At 36.6% G+C, this 25,265-nt stretch overlaps 1 protein-coding gene across 1 annotated transcript in view; it reads left to right on the top strand.

Annotated features, from left to right (window-relative positions):
• NRAP (nebulin-related anchoring protein) overlaps positions 1-25,265 on the top strand; it is a 50,277-nt gene that overhangs the window by 15,790 nt on the left and 9,222 nt on the right. Inside the window, exons 14-34 of the mRNA XM_010007919.1 lie at positions 418-522; positions 2,653-2,751; positions 3,258-3,362; positions 4,949-5,056; positions 5,852-5,953; positions 6,459-6,656; positions 6,874-6,978; positions 9,485-9,583; positions 11,343-11,447; positions 11,895-12,002; positions 12,658-12,969; positions 13,977-14,081; positions 15,868-15,966; positions 17,789-17,893; positions 18,274-18,381; positions 19,116-19,229; positions 20,621-20,818; positions 22,629-22,733; positions 23,759-23,857; positions 24,639-24,743; positions 25,093-25,200. Of these exons, the coding sequence (XP_010006221.1) occupies positions 418-522; positions 2,653-2,751; positions 3,258-3,362; positions 4,949-5,056; positions 5,852-5,953; positions 6,459-6,656; positions 6,874-6,978; positions 9,485-9,583; positions 11,343-11,447; positions 11,895-12,002; positions 12,658-12,969; positions 13,977-14,081; positions 15,868-15,966; positions 17,789-17,893; positions 18,274-18,381; positions 19,116-19,229; positions 20,621-20,818; positions 22,629-22,733; positions 23,759-23,857; positions 24,639-24,743; positions 25,093-25,200 (2,592 nt within the window). The remainder of the gene's footprint in view (positions 1-417; positions 523-2,652; positions 2,752-3,257; positions 3,363-4,948; positions 5,057-5,851; positions 5,954-6,458; positions 6,657-6,873; positions 6,979-9,484; positions 9,584-11,342; positions 11,448-11,894; positions 12,003-12,657; positions 12,970-13,976; positions 14,082-15,867; positions 15,967-17,788; positions 17,894-18,273; positions 18,382-19,115; positions 19,230-20,620; positions 20,819-22,628; positions 22,734-23,758; positions 23,858-24,638; positions 24,744-25,092; positions 25,201-25,265) is intronic.

Genomic DNA, 25,265 nt, shown 5'->3' with positions numbered 1-25,265 from the left:
AGGGTCAGACTTTGCTGAAAAAACAGTCTTTAATGAAGATTTCTGGATTCCAATTTAATTTACTGGGTTAGTCAAGAAACTATTTTGATACATACTATTCCTTCAAGTACATTATTTACAAATCTGTAAGAAGCTTGAGAACTAAGCAGAAAGATTAAAGAGATGTGTCACAGGTGGAAGTTAAGTTAATGCTCCCACTGTTGGCATTGGATTAATTGAGGAGCTGAAAAAGAATCAATTAGTGGTTAAACTATGCAAATAATTTCATTTTCTTTGTCACTCATGACATTGAACTTACTTTGTTTCCTGCATTTAATATTAATATTATTGTTTCTCCTTTCCTCTTAACTGATAATTATTCCAACAAATGACAGCTTAAAAAAAAAAGGATATTTTTTTTCTCTCCTTGTGTTTCAGATAGCCTATAAATCTGATTACAAACATGATGGTGTTGACTACAATTACCCAGCTACTCTCACTCCATCGTATCAAACAACAAGGAAGTTGGTCCCTTTGAAAGATGTAAATGATGTTATGATTTTTTTCTGTGAGTTGCATGGCTCATCTTCTCTCTGTAGGAGAGACTGTGATAGATTGCATGTTTCAAATAATGATTTAATCATTGGAGCAAACGGTTGATGATAACAAGGTTATAGCAAAAAAGTTCAGGGAGTTAAGAGGGCTCAGAACAGTATAAAGTGCTGCCACCTCCTGTCATTGGCTTCAGATCAGCACTTCTGCCCTATCCCTACTCTGTGTTTAAAAACTTCTCACCATTCTGAGCTGCTTCAACAGCAGCATCAAGCACTTAAAGGGCAGGGAGACTTAAAGAGGCTTCTCATCCTTTGTGAATTCCCTCAAGATAGGTGTTCTTCTCTGAAAGGGAACTTTGGTCACATAAACTTCCTTATACCGGCGGTCTGTGCAAGAGAGGTGCCCTCTGTGCTTGAGGTTGAGTTACTGATGGAACAATGTGAATACATTCATGTACTACTGTGGTTATATGTGCTCTACAGATAGAGAACATCAGACTATAAAGGATACCATACTTTCACCTCTCAAAGGCACTACAGGCTTGATTGATCTCTACCATTAAGAACTTAGTCTGTGCCTTAGTTGCAGCACAGTCACCAAGCATTACTTATAAATTTGACAGTAAGAGAGCAGCACCTCTGCAAAGCATTTCTGACTACCTAAGGTGTTTATAACCTGTCTTTCCATTGAAATTGTAAGAAACCAAGGGCAAGATGCCTTAGAGACATCATTAACATTTTATGAGATATATCTGGGATTAAATATCTCTTCCAAGAAACAGATGGTATTGTGATGAGGTAAAATTGACAACTCAGATGATTTTAAGGATGTACTTGATATAATTCAATTTAAGATGTACTAATGCCCCTTGAACAGTAATTTCAGCTTTGTATTTGAAAAAGCTTTAAAAAAGTAGTTAACAGATTGCTTAGTGTGTGAGACAGTATATTCTGTAAGAGTTCAAAGTAAGCATGAATTCATGTCCAAAATGTGCATACTAGTTCTGCCCACTTACGAGTTCAGCACTAGCCATGGCTCTACAATTCATAGTCAGCATCTGGTTGTGGAGCATGTAAATCAGTTGGCCTCTGAGACTCAGTTGCACTATTTATGATCATCATCTGGTAGTGTGAAACAATCCCAGGCTCACCTGCCTACTGCTGAACTCTTCAAGAGCTATTTGAGATAGTTCAGACCTTTTTACCTACTTTTCATCCTTCAGAGATAAGAAGGAAGTTTATGTGGGGATGCATGAGATATGAATGTTCACATTAAAATGGTTTCAGCAACTCAAAGTCTTCAGAAATATCCTCTACTTCACTTGAAAAAAGATTTCTTAAGAGACTAGTTTTAGCAATGGGATTTGTAGTGTTTGCAAAGTGGTGAATAACTACAGTTAATGTTAATTAAGGCCTACAGAGAATAATAAATATGTTCTTCAGTGTAACACTAAATGCTTTGGCAGCAACAGGTTTGAAAGAAACCATCTCCATCATTTTTTCACAAGGCAATATCTACTCCAGCAAACTAAATTAGGAATTTAGTGGGCTCCAATCCTATCAGTTATTGACATAAAAGTTACTTTTTGATACAGTAAATATATGTATTTCTTCTCTCATCATCCACACAAAACTCTTACCACACAGGGAAATTCTGTGATTAATTATTACATTAAAACTCAATAAACACAAAGTGTAAGAGGGTTAATTTGCTCTGCTTCTTAACTGATAGCTACAATGTTCTTTTATAGAGATAGTCTGAAAAAGATAAAAATAGTCTGAGTGATGGTAAGAATGTCAGTTTAATAGGAACTTTGGGAACCAGCTGAAACTGCATCTTTTTTTAGAATTTGTGGCTCTTGAGAGGAAGGGGTGAAGTTCATTTTCAAAGTGGAACAAAAACTCTGATCTTAGACTAGGAAGTTTTCAGAGCCTTAATACAAATCTCACCCAAGACATCCTGGCATTTTTCCACATCTTGATTGAATAATGTTTAAGTTATTATTTATTGAGAGTATTAGCTAACAAAATTTTATCTACACAAGATCTCATTTTCCAGTCTACACATTTCTTCCATTATTAATTTTTTTAAAATTACTATTACTTTGTTTTAAATTAGGTGAACTACAGGCAAAGCATAGACAAGCTGAAGTACAGCTCTGTTGCCAGCACTCCACAAATTACTCAAGCCAAAATAAATGCGCAGCAGCTCAGTGATGTAAGTTTTGTCATCATTAACCATTATTGTTTATTGGAATTATGAGGTCATTGTATTTCATGGCATTTGTAGCAGTTAACTCTTTTAATTATTGATAGTTCATCAGCAGATGTAGAAGCAAAACAAGAACACAAACTGAATGAAATGACCTCTAAAACTGCAAACATACTAGTAGATATTGTCTCTGTTTTTATGAATTGTTTTAGTGTCATTTTTTAGGGACTTACTCTCTTATTAATGCATGCTTTTTAAAATCAGATGTTTTCTACTTTTAGACAATCAGTAACTAGCCTATTTATAGAATAATTATTCTACTTCCTAGTACCTGGGTAAAAGTTTTTATTGTTTTCTTGCCCTCCTGTCTGGGTCAGCTATACTTATGAGTGTATGTGTAACATATGGCACTAATAGCCCAAAATTCAACAGCAGCCCATCAGTGTAATGTTCATCTTTTTAATGAGTTGAAAATAACCAAGTTTGTTGTTGACTTTTTCAATATATGACAGTTGAACTACCGAGCCCAGTACGAGAAGACAAAAACAAATTACACTCTCCCTCAGGATGTACCTCAGTTAGTAAAGGCAAAAGCCAACGCTGAGCTATACAGTGAGGTAAGCCAAGTGATGTGGAAATAATGGTTTTCATGATGCCATTAATAGACAGAAGTGAATATGAAGATTGTGGCAGTGTTTCTGAAAGCATGTAGTGTTTATTATTGTTATTTACTAAGCAGCACAAGGTATGGTAACCAGAAAAGAAAGGGGTACACTCTTAAGTAGAGTGGAACTGCTGAACTATTTTTTCAAGGCTTTTTCAGATAATTTGAATTTGTTTAGTAAAACAACATTCACTTCAGAAAATTAAGTGCTCCTGAGGTGATATTTGTGTAAAGAATGAACAGTTGCACACTTCTAATAACCCAAAGCCCACTGAAGTTAATGGAAAGAAACACAGTGACTTCAGTGAACTTGGATCAAGCCCACTTTTGTTGCCATTTATAGTTGGTGACTGTATGTAGTGATTTACTGAGACACTAGGGTGTTAAAACCAGGCATTTGAAGGAGAAGTTTCATATAAATTTAATTTTTAAACTATTTTTCAGGCTTCCATTGTTGTAGATAGTTTTGGAGGGAAAAACTCCATCAGGACAAATAAATGCAAAACCAGAAAAAACCTCCAGACTTATTACTGGTGTGCCTCTTATTTTTTGAGCCAGTTTCATAATTTTTCATGCTTTTGAGTTGGCATTGCTGCAAGTTTTTCCTGGCTTATTCATACCTTGTGTTCTTTCCCCAAGTTTTATTTGAGTTGCATTGGTGGAGTGTGATGGGGCAACACTTTTTGTGCCTATAATGTGTTGGGATGAACGCTCATTGTTAGCTACTCGTAAAATTCTAACATAGGAAAAGCCCAATCCAGAAATCAGAGCTTCCTGGATACTTCATTAGGTGCATGCATAGTATGCATAAAAGCATACTTGATCCTGCTCTAACAGGATTTCAAGTGGAACCTTGAAAAAGAGCTTAAACAACTAGTACTTTAACTTCCATTAACTTTCAGAGGTTAAGCATGTGATTCTCATGCATTTCATCTAGGTTTGTGATATAGTGTGGCTCATGAGTGTGCTTTTGAAGCAAATCTGATCATAAGGGTTGCTTCACTGAGCTTTGCTTCACATTGTGGGGTGGTCTGAGAGCACATGAGCTGGATTCCTTTTGAATGAAGCCAAACTGAAAGATGCTTTCCAGCAGCTCACACAAAGGACTGCAGCTACAAATAGACATTCAGTGCATGGGACCTGACTAGCTCTAGTTTGGCGGGGGGGAAGAAAAATTCTGAAATGAGTATTGTGATGTCTTATTCTGAGCACCAGCTGTTCTGCCCTATAGATCAGCTCCTATTGATCTACAGTATTTGCGTATGTAGATGAAACCACAGGCACTTTTGAAAAACTGTTCCCCCCTCATGCCTGTTTAAAATTGAAAGCTATTGGTGTGTGTTCTGAGGTTTTAAGTGCCTGTAAACTCCAAGAATAAAATTCTTTAATCAATCCTGGCCAATAAATTAGCTCAAAATGATAATGGAGGTTTCATTGAGCATATTTATACTTCTGTTTTGCTCTTAGTTGTTGTTGAGTCCATTTTAAGATCTTGTGGGTGTATGTGTTAGTGACATGTTGCTGTCTTTCCTTTCTCAGATTAAGTACAAAGAAGGCTGGGAGAAGAGTAAGGGCCAGGGCTTTGAAATGAAACTTGATTCTCTGCCTTTACTTGCTGCCAAAGCTTCAAGGGATCTTGCCAGTGATGTATGTTATATTTAATTACCTAGGAATTGTTCTTTATATAAGTTGCTATAGCACATGTTAATAAAGCTTGGCTCACTTCATCTGGATTTTAAAGTCCTACATTTGGCTGTTCATCTTTCTCCATGGCTGATGAACAGTTAGAAACTTTCTCAGGCTCTGCTATGACAGTTTTTTATAAAATACAAATATACAGAAGGAAGCAAAATTTGCAAAATAACAATGGCTCAATCCTCCCATTGTGAAGTTCAGTGTTTTAAAATGTTTATAGCCTCAAAAATACAAAGAGAATGCATATTTTTTTAGTCTGCTTCTCGAATATAAACACATATATTAAAAAAAATAAAATTAACCAAAGTATTTTTAAACAACTTATCCCATGATTCTTAAACTATGGGGAGGCAGAAAAGGAAGAAACTTTTCCTGCAGCTATTAAGTGTTCAGCAATTATGGTTATTCCAAAATCCTACCTCAGTAGAAAAATAAAATCTGAAATTCCTTACTTTGTTTTTGCGTGAGTGACTTCTTATCTTTTCCTTTAAGAGTAATGTAATTTAGCTAATCATAAAACGAAGTTTATAAGCAAATCCACCTCAGAGGAGTGAGCCTTAAAGAATGAAGTTAAAGACAATATAAATGAAACCAAACTTGCACCTTTGGGAATTTCTGAGAAAATCTAGGAAATATGAAGTGACAAAATGAGAATTAGACTTTTAAATTTTGACCATTCAAATCACCAGTGCAAAACATTTCTTATCTCTTGGGTAGCTGGAAATACTCTTGACTATTTTTTCACAGATTAAATATAAAGAAGAATATGAAAAAACAAAAGGAAAAGCAATTGGAACCAAAGATTCAAGACTTTTGCACTCTCTGCAGGTGGCCAAGATGAGTAGTGAGGTAAATTACTTCTCTCTCTTACTAGTAAGGTGTTTTTCATCATTATTAGTCTTTCAGCACTAATATGTTATCTGCGACTTCTACTGCATTCACTGGAAGAAATTCTTGGAAGCATTTAACAAAAAAATTATTTCCTTCCTTGGTCTGTTAATTTGCAATGATTGCGCAATATTTTTGTTCTCATAGAGCATCTTGCATTGATGATGTCCTTGTTTCGGGGCAGGAGAATGACATCCTACTAAAACCTCAACATAAGCACTTCTGTATAAAACTTTCAAACACATAAAACTAAGTTTAAAAGGAAGAGGTATTGTAATAGAGATGTCTTTAGAATCTACCAACTTCAGCCTCCCATCAGTTTTGTTCAGCCCTCATAGGAACTGATTTCTACATGTGTTTTCTACCTAATCTGCAAGAGGGCCCAAACAAGAGTGGAGATTGAAGGTACTTGGGGCTTTGCAATATGCTGATACAGACAACTTATTTGAGTTCTTTCTATTTCTAGATTGCCTACAAAAAAGATTTTGAGAAGAGTAAGACCCATTTCCATCTGCCTATGGATATGGTAAACCTGAGACATGCTAAGAAGGCCCAGGCACTTGCTAGTGACCTAGATTATAGAAAGAGACTCCATGAATACACGATCGTTCCAGAAGATATGAAAACCAAATGGGCAAAGAAGGCCTATGGTCTTCAGAGTGATGTAAGATGATATATACATACTCAGATTAACTGTTCCAAGCAGTATGAACATTTATAGATTTTTTTTCAGTTTGACATTATTTTTCATTTCATATGAATGCTGTTTGATTTGCACTATGACTTTTAAAATGTCTTTGAAACTGGAAAGTGTGTACATGTTCACATGCAAATATTGCATGTGTGTTCCCCATGCCCATAAATGTCATTTTCCTCTACAGCTTCAATATAGGACAGATTTGATGTGGATGAAAGGAGCTGGCTGTATCACAGAAGGAAGTCTTCATATACAACAAGCCAAAAAGGCAGGAGATTTAGTCAGTGAGGTAAGCAAAGTCTTGGGCTTCTATCTGTTGTTTGTTCAAAGGCTTATGCACACTTATTCCACTACATTGTGAGGAATAAGTAAGGAATTCCTAATGCAGAAAATCTGAAAAATGGAAGAACTGATGGTTACAGTTTAGGTATTATGCAGTTAAGGAAATCCTGTGTTAAAGGTTAAAAATACATATTCCCATCATATAATTATTGATTTCTGTCAAGTTTGTGAAGCAGAAGTCCCTACAATTGTGCTTCCACCTCTTTTCATTCACCTGCTCGTTTTGTGAAGTAGCACTGACAGGAACAGGAAATTCCTGAGTTACATGCTACGTGAAGTGCATAGAGTTTTAAGGAGCAGTGCTGTAAAACTAGATGCTTGTTAGCCATGTTTGGAAGTTTCCTTCTCCTTGGCATATAAGGGCTGTGACTTTACTGGCAACTTCAGCTTGTGCTACTTTTCTTTGCTTTCCCTTGATTCATTCATAGTTCCACACTGCCATTAACATATGGAAGTACACTTCCTCAGCTGCTTAGCTGTGGTTGAGTTGTCTCACTAGTGCCAGAAAAACTACAGGACAGATAAAAGAAGAAATAAGGGTAAATTTGCCAAGATGGATAAAATCCCATTTAGTGCTGGAGGAAGGAACAGAAGCCAGCTAGTTACAGGAGATCACACTCTTGACATCTTGGGTCTCTGACATCCAATCACTGCTCCTGCAAGGGGAAAAAATACATCTTACAAACAAAGAAGAGCATCTACTGTCAGAGCCAATGTCTTGCTAGGGACAGACTGATATCTGCTGATCTGGTATGGTGTAGAAATAATCACTTTCACAAATATTTAATCCATAATGATCTGCCTTTTCATTTCTGTGCTGTGTAAGGCCAAGAGATGGCTGACAGTGGCTTGTACTGGAGACTGGTGAATATTATTTGAGAGATCTCTATTGCCATTCTGAGCCTGGAATTTTGTCATGTCTTTGCAGAATGTCACTACGTTGTGTTCCATGCAATGTGACAAAACATGCCGTTTCTAATCTGCCTCCCTCCCTTCCAGGTTCCTAAAATAAAGTGATGAGCACCTCTTTGAAGTGCTGCATGCTTGTTTAACTTATATTTTGTGTTCCACTAGCAGAGACACAGTGTAAAATGATCTGTTCACCCATCAGTTCAAACAGAAGGATTTCTATTCTGAAATACTAGATAATGAAAAAATGCATTTACTCCCTTCCTGGGTGGAACGTCCCACCTCATGTTTGAACTTTTAGAATAAGAATTTGTCTTGAGTATACAGGAAGTGTTTGCTTGGTCTCCTTTGTCATACTATGGTCTTGAAGTAGAGTACTGCATTTCTTTGTACTGTCTCAGAGATAGAAGATGCTTAGATTGCTCTTAAATAAGTGATACACATCCAAGACTTGAGCCCTGTGAAAGGCTCTCACAGCTGTTGGTCCTGGGAAGACTTGATTGCAGTTTCTATGCTGAGCTCTGCTTTGAAATTAACTGGGTGATGGTGGGGAAGATTTTTAATTTGTCACTTGTAGGACACTGAAATTGGCTGTTCTGATTTAATTAATAATTTAGAAATATTTTGATAATATAAAAGAATCTCAATAACATGTTTTGTGATTTGAGCAATATGTGTGTATGCTTGAGAAGTCTCATGTAAGAAAATGAGATAGGAATATTGACTATGTAGCTCATGAGCTCTCTTGGGCCTTGACTTAAGTCATACTTATCAAAAAGATACTATCAAAGATAGTATCTTAGACTATACTTATCAAAGTATAAGTATAAAGTAATATATATAATATAATAATATATATATATAGATATAATATAATAATTTAATTAATAATTTAGAAAGATCTTGATAATATAAAAGAATCTCAATAACATGTTTTGTGATTTGAGCAATATGTGTATATGCTTGAGAAGTCTCATGTAAGAAAATGAGATAGGAATATTGACTATGTAGCTCATGAGCTCTCTTGGGCCTTGACTTAAGTCATACTTATCAAAAAGATACTATCAAAGATAGTATCTTAGACTATACTTATCAAAGTATAAGTATAAAGTAATATATATAATATAATAATAAATATATATAGTAATATAATAATATATATAGTACATATAATATATATACTATATATATAGTAATATAATAATATATATAGTAATATATATAAAATCAAAGTATAAGTATAAAGTATATAGTCTATAGATAGTATCTATAGACTATACTTATCAAAGATACTATCAGTATCCATATGTCAGCAACAATGCATGTGGCATCCATTTGTCCTACCCTCCTCCAGATTGGGGTCCTCCAAGCAGAAAATGCTAGTAGTATTTGGAAGCTTATTTTGTTGATAGCTGTGCTAAAACTGTCTTGGGAATTTACATGGTAATTTTGGCTCTATGCTCATGCTTTTTGAAAGCATTATATTTGGGGGGGAATGTAAATATTGTAGAAACTTCTGTGTAACCTGCTTTAATTTGATGTAGAAAAAGTACAGACAGAAGGCTGATGCTCTGAAGTTCACCAGTGTGGCTGACAGTTCTCAGATCAAGCATGCCAAGAAAAGCCAGGAACTGCAAAGTGATGTGAGTCCCTTGACTGAATTTGTCTCTTTGCAAGTAGCTTACTCAGTAATGTCATTCCTGAGATATCAGTGTTGAGGTGGTGGTGGAAGAACCTAGTAATGAAATCTTTCAATATATATGAAATTCCTTGAGATGTCTTTCTAAGGGGATTTATATTTTATTTGATGAATTCTCTGACTGAATTATCTGAACTAGACTAACAAAAATCAAACCTGAGATTTCTCAGAAATTGTATCAAACTCAAGGGAGAGAGACAGATAACTTTGCAAGACAGTCAAAGACAAACTTGTGGGTGGTGCAAGCAGGATTCAGGGATGGCTGAAATGTGTTCATGAGAAGGTACTGAGTATTCCTGAGACATGGTTGTCATCTGCACAAAAATTGGTGGTCCATGAGGTAGTAAAGTGAGGAAGCAAGGTGGATGGAAAACACAGTCTTCCCAATTGATTCTCGGTCAGTGCTTCCAAGCAAGGTAGACGTTAGTGCAGAAACATACATACATCCACCCCAGGTTCTCTCTTTCTCTCCACTGAGCTGTATCTGACTTGTTAGACCACATGTTCTTCAGCTGTTGCTGTTAAGGAGCTTGTATTAAAATTATAAAATAGGCATATTTTCTAAAACTGGGTGCCTTTAATACTTCTTGTTCTTCCTTCAGGCTGAGTTACCCTGACATAGGATCTTTCAGAACTCCTTGGCAGGACTTAGCTGACAGCAACTTACTTTTAAATTTCCAGAAGAAGAATATTGTTAAAATTGCTGACCAACTGATTTTGAAACAATAGTTACTTGTGAAGCTTTCTTAAATTACTTCTCATGTGTTGTGCCTTGAACTAAAGATACTATCAGCTTCTCACTTAAGCGAATGAAGCATTATTGCTTCTTGATTGGTCTGACTTGGGCAACTACTTTGTTTCCTTTTTTGCTCCTCTTCGTCAATAAGAACCTGCCTCTTACTTGGATGACTGTTGTGTGTCTTAAAGATGACACCAGATTAAATTAGAGGAGAACATGAACTCCTGACTCCCATGACTCATCTCCTATGTATTGGACAGTGTTGCCTTTCTCTGTGTACGCTGAAGTGAGAACAGTAACCGTGGATTTAGAGCTTTATAGTAGAGACTTTTTTTTTCCTTTTTCTGTGATATGTAAGAAATGTAACACTTTGTAAAATGGGATGTGTAGACATTGCCCTGGGATATAGAGTGGAGGTGCTTGCTATTGGATTATGAAAGGTCCTTGATATTTTAATTTAAAGTTGGAACATTAGTTCTCACTGGAGTATTATGTCAGCAATTACATTTAGGTCACAAATTTTCTCTGCAGATTCACTTGCTTAGTTTTCTTCATTTCATGCCTAAAACTCACTGTTTCTGTGTCCTACTAAAGACTTGAATTCTACCTAGAAAGTGGCTGCAGTTTAATATTGGATGAAATATATTCTTGCATACATTTTGTACTGAGTAGGAATTAATGTCAGCTTTATAGCCAGATGAGTAACAAACTTTAGGAAAGAGAATTAAAGTATCCTGATATGTATCTTGTTTCACTGCTTCCCTGAAATTTAACCATGAGTAATTTGGTCAACCTGACTCTGTTGGTCAGCTTATATAAAAAAAAAGGCATGATACTAAAGACTAGCTCACCAAATAAATTAACCCTAACAAATTCTTGAATATTTGGAGTGTTTTGATCAGTATTCCTTTAACATTAAACGTGAACTATGTCTTGTCAACCATGCTTTGCTTTTTGTGGACAGGTTGCCTACAGGTCAGGAAAAGAGCAGTTCCTTCATCAGTACACCATCAGCAAAGATGATCCTGTCTTCTTACTGGCTAAAGCAAATGCTGCCAATATCAGCGAGGTACTGTGTGACACAGAGATTTGGATTCCCTCACTCTTTTGAATAGTTACAGCTGCTGTTGAAACGCTTGTTTTGTAGGTAAAAATCTGGGTTCCTTCTCTGAGAAGGTCCAAATGTTCTAGATGTAAAAAAATATTATGTCTAAATTTACTTACTTGCTCTTAATTAAATACCAGTTACATCCGCTGTTCTGAAGACTTGTAACTTTTAGAGTTTGAAGCTGTATATTTTCCAGATGAGTGGCATATTGACAGTTTCACTGGAACCAGTGAGATAAGGAGGTTACAGTATGTAAGCAGAGACACCAGGATCTGATCCTTAGACATGTGGTTGCCGGGCATGGAGTGTACTCTGGGTTGATGTTACTTGAGAGCTTTCACTGTGACTTTAAGACAAATAGAATATACTGATAATTATAAAGAGACTTTGTTATTGTAATCTCTTTAGAAACTCTACAAGAGTAGCTGGGAGAAGCAGAAGGAAAAAGGATTTGTGCTTCGTCTGGATGCTTTGTCATTCTTGACAGCTAAGGCAAAGAGGGATCTGGCAAGTGATGTAAGTATGGACTCCATCAGCCTTCTTTATTCTTGTAACAGCTGACAGTCCAGGTTGCTACCAGAGCATTGAGAATATGTCACATAAGTCTCAGTGCCCTGAGCCACCTTCACCTGATTCATGCTGAGGAGCAATAGAGGAGTTGTGTGAGTGACTGGCATTCTGTAATTGGTCAGGAGTTTTGCTCTGAGCGCTTCAGAGTTTTTCCTCACATACTGGCTGTGTTTTTCTTTTCTCATTTTGACCCAAGGCTGAATCTTAGAACTCAAAGTGAAGTCGAAATTTATGAAATATTGTAGCTTCATACATCTATGCCTGACCAGAAAATTGCTGAAAGAACCCCATGACCCCAGTGCTTAAAGAATGTTGTTTTTCCTACAGAGAAGCAAAAAGAAAAGGTTTCTTACACCTTTCTATGAACATATTATTATTGAAGAAGACTTTATTCTTTATAAACATGAATTTCTAAGGTATTCCAGTTCTCTTTTGCAAATGGACTTTTTTTTCTTTCTTTTTTTTTTTTTTTTTTTTGCCTGTATCAAGGACCAAGCACGTCTTGACACTGATAAACCATTGACCATTGCTTTACTACTAGCACAGCTGCCAGTTTGGCAACTTAGATCATTTACTCATGGTCTCTTTGTTTTTTTCACAGATTAAATACAAGGAAGGTTATGAGAAGATGAAGGGTAAACTCATTGGAGTAAAGGCTGGGGAGGAAGATTCGCAGATGGCTCATTCCCTCCAAATGTCCAAGCTACAGAGTGATCTTGAGTACAAGAAGGCATTTGAGGACACAAAGAATCAGTTCCAGGTCTCCATGGATATGGTTAACCTTGTCCATGCGAAAAAGGCTCAGAATTTGGCCACGGATAGAGGGTACAAGACAGCTCTGCATAACTACACAGCCCTGCCTACTGACATGAAAGTGGCATGGGCCAAGTGGGCATATGGATTGCAAAGTGATGTAAGTCTGGACCTTCATGTATGGCAATGTCCTTTCATTCTACCCCTGCAGACACTTTTGGCTGAGTTTCCTCAGGCATTTATGCACCTAATTTTTTAACTATTAAACCGGGAAATATTAACTATTTACTTGCTCAAGGGACATATTTAAAGTGTGCAGTGTTTTTGAGGGGAGTTATAATCCTGTTTATGAGCGTGGCTTCTTCAAGGCTTACTTCAAATGTTAATAAAACACTAGGGTTCATATATGATATACAATTATTTTTTTACCTAACGTGCAGGGAAGTTAAATAATTTATAGTGATAAAAATGGTGATAAAATTCCTTACGGAGAACACAAGGTCAGCTGTAACCATGAGATTAACTGTGGTACTGTATATGGTTAATGTAAATCCAATTTTCCATTCTGAGTTTTTAAGTCAGTACTTTTCATGCAGATTAAGATAGATATGTGCACAGGTCTTGTTGAGGTATAGGTGCTGAAACCCTTCCGACTTCTTTTGGAATTTAGTAGGCTGTTGACAGGAGAGATTTTGTGAGGAAAGTGAGGAGTAGTCTTGTACTCTTCCTCCTTTAAGACACATGGAAAAGAAACCACCTTTTCCTCCGGTAAAACAAAAGCACAGGAGTTGGGAAATGCTGAATATAATTTTCTTATAATTGCAAGTCATTAATGATCTTTTAAACAGTGCTCTCTGTACAATAAAACTCACGTTTTTGTCAAATTAGAGTAAAACTTACAAATGACAGTAAAGTGTATACCACTTCTAAAAATGACCTTCAAAGCAAATTGCACAAGTGCTGGTCAGTCCTGATGCTTCTATTTCCATTCCCTATGTTTTTTTTATTTTTATTTTTATTTTCTTGCAACTGTGCAATAGTAACTAAACCAAAAGCTGGCACTAATTTGACTTGGCTGTTTTTCCTGAGATGACTGAAGCCTTTAATGGTATTTTAAATGTATGAACACAAACAATAGGACCTTTTTTTTTTTTCTGTCTTTGTCAGAACCGATACAGAGCAGATTTGAACTGGATGAAAGGAGCTGGATGGATAGCCACTGGGTCATTAAATGTGGAGCAGGCTAAGAAGGCAGGAGAACTCATTAGTGAGGTGAGATTTCATGACAGCATGTAACAGAATTTGCTGCATAATGTGTGCAAAATGTCTGTATAAAATTAAAATAATTTCCACTCAAAGGGAAAAGAAAAAGGCAGACCACATGAAAGCCCTCAAAACCAGGGATAGGACTGGTAATTAGAGGGAAACCAGATACCAAACACACACCAGTAGGAGTCCATATAGCCTTTGCAAAAACAAAGTAGGTGACAAATGATATTATGAATAATAATGGCAATCAAACAGTGCTCAATTGCTGCGCACTAGCCTACCTTTTTAATGAATCAAAACAGGAGAGAGCATGACAAGATGCAGTCATTGGACCCAGAACCTTCTTTTGTAACAGATACACGTCCCTTCTTGTTCCTTTTTCATATACAGTCATGTTAGCTATTGAAATCCACATCTCTGTAGCTACCTATTGGCCCAAGTAGTTTTCATCCTTATTTCTCCCCATAACCAATATCACTTACAGGAAATGGAAAACTCCAGAATTTTTTGTGCCCGTCCCATGAAGCCTTCAAAGGAGGTTCTGGTGGAAACGGTTCCAGCAGCAATGCTGACTGGAATAGTAACTGTGGGCCTGTGTAATTGTACCATTTTGATGCTGTAGTGGTGAAAACTGCGAAGTAGAAATTGGACCTTCTAGGTTGCTCATGTCAACTTTTTGTGAATACTAACTCGTTTTCTGTGGCTATGAGCCTCCTCCCCTACATACACACAGTGGCAATTGCCAGAATGTAATTTCTAGGAATTTTATGTAAAGATTTTCTTGCCAACTCTTATTTCTCCTACAGCTGATCAGGACAAAGCATAAACCACTTTTGTTCCCACTTAAACTCAGTGAGATTGCACATTTTTAAGGAATTCATTACCGAAAGCAAAAGATTGTTTGTAATATTTTTAAAGAGTTAATGTCACTGTTTTGAGTCCCCAGATAATCAAGATGTTGCCTTAAATAAACTTCTGTGGATCACACCTCAATTTAAAGGAGAATAGCATGTGTTTAGACTCAAACATGGAAATACAAACAATTTCCAGAAGAGCCATGTACATGCTTATTGACTTGGGAGTTCATCACAGACATAATGAAAATTTAGTACACACTATTTGAAAAAGAGATAAGAGTAGTGAATTAGTATGGGACAACTCATGGTGGAAGGGAAGCTTTTGCCCACCTGGCCATATAGAAGAAGTGCCATTTTGCTGTCAAAGAGACTTAATCTTATTTATATCTATGTAACGAGGTCTCTCAGAAGCTACTATGTGTACTTTCAAGTAAGGAGAATTAATACATATACCTAGAAGATATACCATAACAATTAGTCACAGTATTGATGGCTGCACAGATTTGCTGTAGGTGTTAGGAGGAAACCTAAACACTGAAACAAAATGTTAAACAGTTGCCATTATTAACACAATATAATTGTATATAATCTCTTGCTTAAAGAAACTATACATAAAAATATAATTGGCCACACTGTGTTTGAAGTAATTTGAAAGATTTTAAAATCCTGGGCTCTGCAGTAGGCAGAATCTGATTCGGATATGTTTTCCTCATATTTAGGGATAAATAGTTTAATATTTATTGGCAAAAGGTTATTGTTAAATCGAAACAAATATTAATCTGAAGGTACCTAGGACATAAAGATGAGGAAAGAGGAATAATAATTATGTTCACAAATTCACTCTAATCTCCAGCAACCTATGATTTTTCTCTTTCAAATAGCATGAAAGAGCAGCACAAAATTCACAGCTTTGATCTTTTTCTGCTCAACAGAAGAAGTACCGTCAGCATCCATATGCTTTGAAGTTTACCAGTATTAAAGACACTCCTGAGATGATCCAGGCTAGAATTAGTTATAACCAGGCTGTGGATGTAAGTTATAATGTATATACATTATGATTATAAGAGTGGTATCCTCTTTGAACGACCTGATTGAAGCACTGGCTTTCTCTCTCTTTCTCTGAGATTATCCTTGGGAACCAGGAAACTTCTGTGTTCTGGTGTGGTGCATCTCACAAAGAACATATTTTTAACTTGGAATGAGAAATCTTAGAGATGCCACTGAAATGGATGGGACTTTCATGTAATAAGGGGTTTTTGTCCAATTATATCATTTTGGTAGAAGTAAAATTTAGGAGCAAGACTGGCCTTTGACCTTTAGAGACATTTGACCTTTTCAGATTCACAGAAGAAGAACACATTTGGGGTTCTTTCCCCTTTTTGAGCAGATCTTTCAAATTTCAGTTTCTTCATATTCTTCAGAAACAAAATGTAAGGCAGCTTGACAAGGAAGAAAAAAAATATTTCAAGCTGTCATCCTGCTGAGAGAGAAATCCAGGAGGGGAAACCTTAAAGGGAAAAATTGAGGCTGTTTGGTGTTTATACATGTTTATTTTTAATAGAAGAGCAATTTAAAAATATTGTAGACTTAACTGGGATAATACAGCAGCGAACAACAAGCAAAAGTCACTCAAAAAAGACAAGTTTCAAACATGAGAGGGTGTTTTATTGTGAAAATAGATATTTTTAAAGTGAAGAAGAAGATGAAAGACTTTGTGTAAAACACATGCTATTGTAATACTTATAGTGTCTATGCCTTTGGTTTAATTAATAAGATCCAAAAGGCTTACATCTCAGGCAGGATAAATGTAAGTCATTTTGTTCTGCTGAGCCACAGTCTGCTGCTCTACTTCTTCACAGATGGAGTTCTTATTAATTTTTTCCTTATGGAGCTGCAATGCGAGTGGGCCCACTTGCTAATGAAAGTGGTGGCAGCAGAGTAAGATGAAGAGGTTCATTCTAATCTAGAGGGTCTCAAACCCTCACACAAAACAAATCAGCTGGGAAAGACAAGTCAAGTGGGTCAGATCTAGGACCAAAAAAAAATGGTTACTATCTGTGCTCATCTCCAAATGATAGTGTCAATGTAAGAAAGAACTGAACTAGGAAAGAAAAATAATATGAAAGAGGTGACCTCTGCACAGCCATTGTAGGGGAAGCTCCACTTAACTACATAGAACTCCTCTTACCTGTCTGCAGGTATCTGTAAGTTAGCTCAGCCAGCCCTATATTCTTCCTCCAAGGATTGGTATGAGTAGCCCTCATAGGTACCTGTTTTTCAGTGGGGTCAGTCACCTTCTGAGGATTTTTTAATCCCTTGCCAGTGATTGTTGAGCACCCCTTGCAACTAGCTCTGGAAATAAATTTGGAGTAATTGCACAGATAATTACCATCACATTTATCTGATAAAAATGAGCTATTTGGAAAGATGTGCTTGGGGAACTTCTTAGATTTCTGTGAGATTTCTAAATGTTGGTAGGCCACTCTTGCCTGCATATTCTTAAATAAATGCACTTTATTCACCTTCTCCCTTTCACATATGTTGGAAGTCTTATCAAATTAATATTCAAATATCTGAATTTTCATACACATTGATTTATACACTCAAAAATTCAAGGACTTCTTCTCTAGGATGCTCTAGCTGATAAGTCTCTCTGATCACACTGATCTAGCTAATCAGACTCCCAAGGCTTTTAAAATACTTTTTGACTGATACAATTGCCTGTACTGATTAATGCTGCTGTCAATTTTCTGTGCCTGTTGTTTTCTCTAAACATTTTTTAATGTTTTTGTCTGAACTAGTGATTGAATGTGTAGTGAGTACTTGATACTGAAATCCATCTCTTATTTGCAGAGGCTGTACAAGGAGCATGGAGAGAGTGTAAAGCATCAATATACACCAACAACAGATCTTCCTGAAATCCTTCAGGCCAAATTAAATGCTATGAATATCAGTGAGGTATAAATCTGACCTTTAATATCTTACAGGAAAGTTAAAAAGTTGATAGTGCTTTGATATTTGTCATACAAGGGAAACTACTAAATTTCTTTCATTTCCCCTGTATATGATCATTCTATTTTCTACATATTTCTGAAGTAATGTAAGAAATGAAACTTCTTATCAAGCTTTTCCTAAGTTAGAAAGATTAAGAACGAACAAACAAATATGTCTTTATAATGGATATTTGTCATGTGATTATTCCTGTTGTGTATTGATAGTTTCTTTTACACTAGCTGTTTCTGTTAGAATAAAATAAAAATAATGTGGTAATCAATAATGCTGCAGTGTCAACCCTCTGAACAGCAATTTTTGCTTTATTCCTGTTCCATATTTCCTAGGTTTGCTATAAGGAGGCCTGGAGAAATATGAAAGATGGTGGCTATCAACTGAAACTAGATGCCATTCCCTTCCAGGCAGCAAAGGCTTCGGGTGCAATCATAAGTGATGTATGTGAACTTACTGCTGATACTTTCCAGTAGGATATGTCAGTCACTCCAGACTGTTTCTGCTGACTGACTGTTGATGGAAACAGCATGTCCAACCTCTGGGAGAAATCTGGCCTTGGTCTAGTTAGCTGTGCTTTTGGACAGAAGTGTTATTGGTAGCTAAGCAAAGGAAGGTCTGGGAAAGCAAACACCCATCAACAAACTTACCTGCTGTAGTGCTAGGGCAATCACAGGGATTGTTCAGGAGCTGTCAACCACTCTTAGATAGGCAAGCTTTGGAAGAAAGAGCTTATTAAGGAAGTTCTACCCTTCAAGGTTTTTCTCGGTCGTCATTTACAGGTTGTAGAGATATCATAGAAGACTAGTTATTCTGACTTTGCTAGAGAGCTGATGGAGGGAGGCTCTTCAGAGGTTGATTCTGAGCACCTACACCAAGTTCTTGCCTTCCACCACCTGTGTAATAGCAGATAACTAACCCAAGCTATTTTTAAGTGTTCATTGGTTTAAATTTTTGAGTGTTTCTCTCTAAATAGGGTAAAATATTAAAATGTTTGCACAGGTGATGTCTTCTAGCATCCATTAAGGTTCCTTCAGATCTATTATCATATGTAGTATAGCCAGAATTTATTGTCCATAGCTCTCTTTCTGTAACATGAACCCCCTTCTATTCAGGTTTTGACAATCTGACTAGTACTTCACTTCTGTTCACATTTCTATTCATATTTCCTTTTTAGCACAAGTATAAGGAGGCATTTCAGAAAATGAAAGGACAGATGGTTGGCTCATCTGGCCTGGATGGTGATATTCATATTGCTCATTCAGTCCATGCAGCATCACTGCAGAGTGATGTAAGTATGAGAAAGAAGATGTGGGCATTTTGGAATTGGTTTCCTAGCATTGGTTCCTTATGGAAGATCCACTTAGCTGTGGGCTAGCTGAGGACTAGCTTACTCAGAGCTTTCTCTCCCACTCTCCAGATATTTTGATAAAATCATGATGATCTTACCACTGTTTTACATTATTTACAGTAACATTAATTTGACAATAAAAGAAGACTATGTATTCTTGCACAATTCCCTGATGCATACCACTCCTGTCTAGCACAGAATACTTTGCTCTGTAAAAGTATAATGCAGAGGCAGGTCTAATGGAAAATTAGTAGTGTTCTTTGTACAGAAGTGAATTCAGTTTGGTAGGGATACAAAGTTATTCAGTGATGATTTTCAATGTACTGTTTTCCTGAAGGACTAAATGTTGAACGAGTTTATTTCATTTCAAGATGGACTTTTTTAGTCATGGAATGGTTTGCACATGCTCTTGGAATTGCTAAGAGTCATGTCATTTTACCTTCATTGTCTGTAAGGATTGTAACTGATCAGTGCATTTTGAACAACATGGCTTGATCCAGAAAGCAGTGAAATATTTATCTGACTTTAAGAACATAAATAGTCTAAGAACTATCCCTTGTGAGCCTGTTTGTGGGTACAGATGGGCAAGTGTTGACTGATTTCAGTGAGTACTAGGCTTGTCCTGGGATGCTTTCTTGTGTGATGTTATGCTTAGACATACAGGTAACAACAAGAATTCATCCACCTGCCAGGTTACTCTAAGTCAGTTTGATCATCAGTAACTGGATATTCATGATCTGGATGAACAGCCTGAACATCTCAACTTTGCTTAATCTGTTAGGCAAATGTAATGTAAAAATGTTATTTGAAAATTTCTATGGCTTTCTTTTCCTGGACAGAGTTAGGAAATGAAAAAAAATCCAACACTAAAAATAGCATTTATAACTATGAAATGGAACTGGTGAAATTAATAGATACCAACAAATATTTTGAGGATTTGTACTAATTCTATTATAAATATGACTGTGTATTTTTGTAGCTTCACCTTTTTGCTGTGCTTTCCAGAAATGCAGTGAATTCAGAATTAATTTACCAGCTTGGAAATTTTATAGATTCAAGGCATCCATTTTTAAAAACAATTAAAATTATATGCAATATGTCAACTTAACTGGAAATAGTGTAGATGGCTACTATTTTGATGAAGAATAGGCTGCCGCATATTCTACGTATTGATCATTCACAATATAGTTAACTAAGTTAGGAGATGTCCTTTTAAAAAGAATAATTTATACAGGAAATTGGAAGAAACGTGGAGAATGTCTCTTCTGATCAAAACCAGAACTGTTATTACCATGTTGTGATACCAGTGTGATCTGTTTTTAATTTGATAGGTGAAATATAAGCAAGGTTTTGAAGATTCAAAGACTCACTTCCACCTGCCACTGGATATGATAAACTTGGTACATGCCAGGAAGGCCCAGTCTTTGGTCAGTGAACAGGAGTACAGGCAGCTGCTGCACCAGTACACGTCTCTGACTGATGATGTGAGGCTGCGCTGTGCCAAAAACGCACACAAACTGCAGAGTGAGGTAATTGCAAAAAAATCCCAGAGATATTTCCCTGTTGGGTCTGATGCAAGATAGTTCTGTTCCAAATCATGACAGATGATGGTATGTGTTTGAGCAGCAGCTGAGGGATAAACAATGGCTGTTCCCCCTGGATTATATTCAGGAATGAGACATTTATCTTACTGGGCAGTTGTACAAACATGTGTGATCACACCGTGCTGAGAGATGAAGAATAGTAAGTAGTCTTTGAAGACTGGGCAGAGATGTGTTTGCAAGTGGAGATGGTTGCAGTGTTGGTGACCTTCTTAAGGTCCTTCTAACCATGCAAACTGTTTACCAACTGGTATTTGAGTTGGTTTGCACCTGGGTGAAATAATGTCTAATTCCACAATCAAGATGCCTGTTGTTAAACATCTGATTTGTAAGAGACTTTTAAACTCTGACCCAAGACATAACCATTGATGTTCTGAGAAGAATGAGTTTAACTCCCTACGTAACCTTGAGTAAAATTAACTGGACAATGCCTTACAAATTCAAGGTTAGGCTGTGTCTGTAGGCATAGACTTGAGCAAATGTATTACATTATCCCTGGAGACCCCAGAAGGGGCTGCATCTTAAAAACAAGTCTGCCCTCAAAATGCTACTGTATATCAGTTTAGCACTTTCAGCCAACAGTCTTAAAGATGGCAGAGTGTGTTCAAATGTGTAAACATTAAGTTCCAGTTGAGCTGTCCTAACTCAGGTGAAAACACACATAATCAGAGATTCTTAGCCAGGTCTCCATCCATGCCTCTCTTCTGAATTGGGGGTGAAATGTTGGTTGCCAGCAACATGTCTCAGATTGTACCATTTAACTCTTACCAGCTGCTGCTAATATCTGGCAAGGGGTGAGGACCAAGCTCTAGTGTTGTCTTCTCTTATATTTTGACTCATAAGGGGTATTTTCTGAACACAAAACTGTGATGCCTTTGAGTCTAGAGCTTAGCATTGGGCAGACATGGATGGAAGAGGAGTTGGTTCTGTTCCATTTCCATTGGAAGTGGTTGACTGAACTAAAATTCCTCATTAACTAGTTAGTTCTTCCCTCAGTAAGCAGCAGCCATATCTGCCAATGTAAACCTGCACTTTAGTAGTTGTTTGGTCTTTATAGCTCTTTTGAAGCAGAAAAATAAGATGATTCTCCTACTCACTCTTCTAATAATCAAATTAAATCATATTTGTTGTGATATATCTACAAGTAAATTATTAATAACTTTTCCAAAAGGAATATTTGTAAAGTGCTTGGTTTAGTGATCTGGAAAGTGTTTTGACAAAACACGGTAGCTTAGTGTTATTTTTCCTTAGTGTTCCCTACTTACATTATGATCATTTGAAGCAGTTTAAAAGGAAGGCCATATTGTCTGAAATTCCACTTAATAAAAAGTTACAAGTTTTCATTTTAAAATACTTTCATGCACTTTTCTAAAAGAGTTTTATTTTCTATAAATGTGTAAGTAATATGTAGGCTGTGATTTATGTGTTATAGATGAAGAAAATTCCTGTATCTAGGAGAAGTTTTTTCAAGGTAACAAATGGAAGTTAGGAGCCCAAGTATCACATGGTGTTTCATAAGACTTAGTATTTTTCCGAATCCTGCATCTGTACTGTAGATCTGTCAGTGCTGTGTGCACATGGACACATTCATAAACACAGGGTAATATATATGAATGCTCTGTGGCAGATACTAATTTTAACATATTTATTTGAATACCATTATTGTGTATTTTTTGATAAATAAATATAGGGCATATCAAATGCCAACTTGTAATTGCTTCTGCTTGCTTTTCCTTAGAATTTATACCGGTCTGACCTGAACTTTATGCGAGGAGTTGGTTGTATTACTCCAGGGGCCCTTGAGATTGAAGGGAAGAAGAAAGCTTCTGAACTTATCAGTGAGGTAACAAAAGAGGGGTTTGATTTCTCCACTACAAACAAGAGTTTGCCAGATGTCTTTCTATTAAACTGGGCTGGCAAAGTGACTCACTGGATAATTCTAAGCTCCCTCCCCTTGTGTTTGATCATTCCATTCGTGTCCTAATTGCAAATGGGTGAATCTGATGGAGTTTTGTAGACTTTGCTAACTGTTCTTGCAAATCTTTTCTCCTGTGCATCAGACCCAGGATGTTGCTATTTTGTGTTATTCATTTTAGATTTAAAATGGGATTTTTCAACTAAAAATAAGGCAGTGCCTATCTCTAATTAGTACCTCAGATTGCTTCTCCAAAAGTAGGCTGACCTGCAGAGTACCTAGTACATTATACTGTCCCCAGCTTTGCTCCTACTTTACAGTCTTAGCCTGTTTTTCACTTACTTCTTTTGTGTGCTATTATTTTCCCCCTCTGTAACTGTATTTTTATTTCCTCTGTCATGTTGTCTTCTTACAGTCTCTCCTAGTTTTGAATTTTGGAGCTATTGCCTGTATTCACATAGATGTGAAATTAAGAAACTTAAAGAGTGCTCTTCCTAGTTGTGTTCTTGTAAATTGATCACTGCTTGCAGTGATCTTGCTGTTATTTTGTGAACAATTTTGACATAGGACCAGAGCCCAAGTGGAACCCCATTTTTCTCATTAAAAAGTTCAGCTGGCTTGTGTAGACCTAGTCTATGGTTTGGATTGCCTTTATTGTAATTCCACGACCCAGGGTTAATTACACCAAGGAGTAACCTTATGACTGTCTTCAGCATAGAGGTAATTTTTAGATTTTATTTTTTTTAAAAAATTATTTTCCTCTGTGAGACTTGAAGGCATCAAATTCAGAGGAGAAAAAGGTAAATTAGTCTAATGGTTAATAGACACATACCCTTTTCAAAGTAGAGTTGTAACCACAAGAAGCAATACTAGACCACTGGTATAGGAGGAAGTCCCTTATCTGACAAGACAATTTAGTTATGCTGTTCTTTTTTCTTTGTGTGTGAGCTCAGAGTAAGTATCGTCAGCAGCCACATTCCTTCAAGTACACATCGGTGACAGACTCTCCTGGCCTCCTTCATGCAAAATTCAGCAATATGATTGCTAATGAGGTAGGCTCTCCTAATGTGAATCAGAAAATATGCTTTTCAAAATGCAGGGAGCTAGGGGTGGAGGAGTGGGAGAGAGAAAACCCTGTTTTGAAAGTGAGATGCATCAAAAAGAAAGCAAGCATCACTGATTTGTGCTTTTTCACAATTAGATCACATTTTCTTGTTGCCAAACAGTTAATATTCTTTTCAATTCAGTCTCTTTTAGAAAGCTTAAATAGTACCTACACAATACAGTTCTGTTACCAGGTTTTTTACAAGAAACAAAGCCTCAAAAGATCAGTTTCATGGGAGGTTCTTGGGGGAGCTCATTTGCAGAGTATGGTCCACTGTAGAGTGCTTCTAAAAAAGGAATCCATTTTTTAAAAACAAGACAAAACCCACAGGCAGGTTATAAAAAATCATCTACAATGCCATGAGAAAAAGTCCAGCCTTGAAAATATGGCCAGTTTAGCAGAAATCCCTGCCCTTTTATTTAATGCAGATTTGTGGTGCCCTTAATGTTCTTAGGTCCACTTGTGGCGTGATAGGAACATATCATTGCAAGGCTAAAAATGTAGTGAGTTGGCATCATGATAAATATATAAAAATTAATGTAAAAGTTTTTAAGCCCAGAAAAAAAAACACCACCCATGGAATTGTCATAGCACTGGTATATTCTTAGTTGGGTTTTGTGCTGGCTGACTCTAGTTGTCATAATCATAAACAACTTAAGTACAGCTGTGATAGTGTTGAAATGATAGAGAAAATTAATTGCAATTGTCTTTTATGATCTTCGTCCTAGCGCCTGTATAAAGCAGCAGGAGAGGACAGTCAGCACCACTACACACCAACACTGGGTCTGCCTGAGTTTACACGTGCAAAAATGAATGCAGCCAACCTCAGTGATGTAAGAATTTGTTCTGTATTTCTTAGACTTGTTTGGGATGGCGTATGAATTGTGCAGTGTCAAGGAAGATTGATTTTTTTAGATCTATTCTATTTATGCTTTCCCGGATTTGAATATAATGGTATTTATCTCTGTTAGCATGGATATGGTTGTGAGTAAATTAAATCCACATAAAGAACAAGATACATTTTATCTGAGTTAGTAGGCTTTCCCAAAGATAATTCTAAAAATCTTTTGATTATGAAGAATGAGACTGTAACAGAATAACAAATGAAAGAAGGTTCCTTTGTTTGTTCCTTTGTGCATTTAAAAGCAAAAGAGCAATCTACATGTGCCTTTCCTACTTTAGGCAAAATACAGGGAATCTTGGCATAATCTACGTGCTCAAGGCTACAAGCTGACAATGGAAGCACTCCCGTTCCAGACTGCAAGGGCCTCCAGAGAAATTGCCAGTGATGTGAGTTGAATGATTCAACCTTCCTTCTTGCCTAATTTCTGTTAACTTCATGTAAAACAATGTCA

This window comes from Chaetura pelagica, unplaced genomic scaffold, assembly GCF_000747805.2.
Source record: "Chaetura pelagica isolate M959 unplaced genomic scaffold, ChaPel_1.0 scaffold531, whole genome shotgun sequence".
NCBI classification, from domain to species: Eukaryota; Metazoa; Chordata; class Aves; order Apodiformes; family Apodidae; genus Chaetura; species Chaetura pelagica.
The sequence above is the reverse complement of the archived record's forward strand: the minus strand, read 5'-3'. Positions and strand labels throughout refer to the sequence as shown.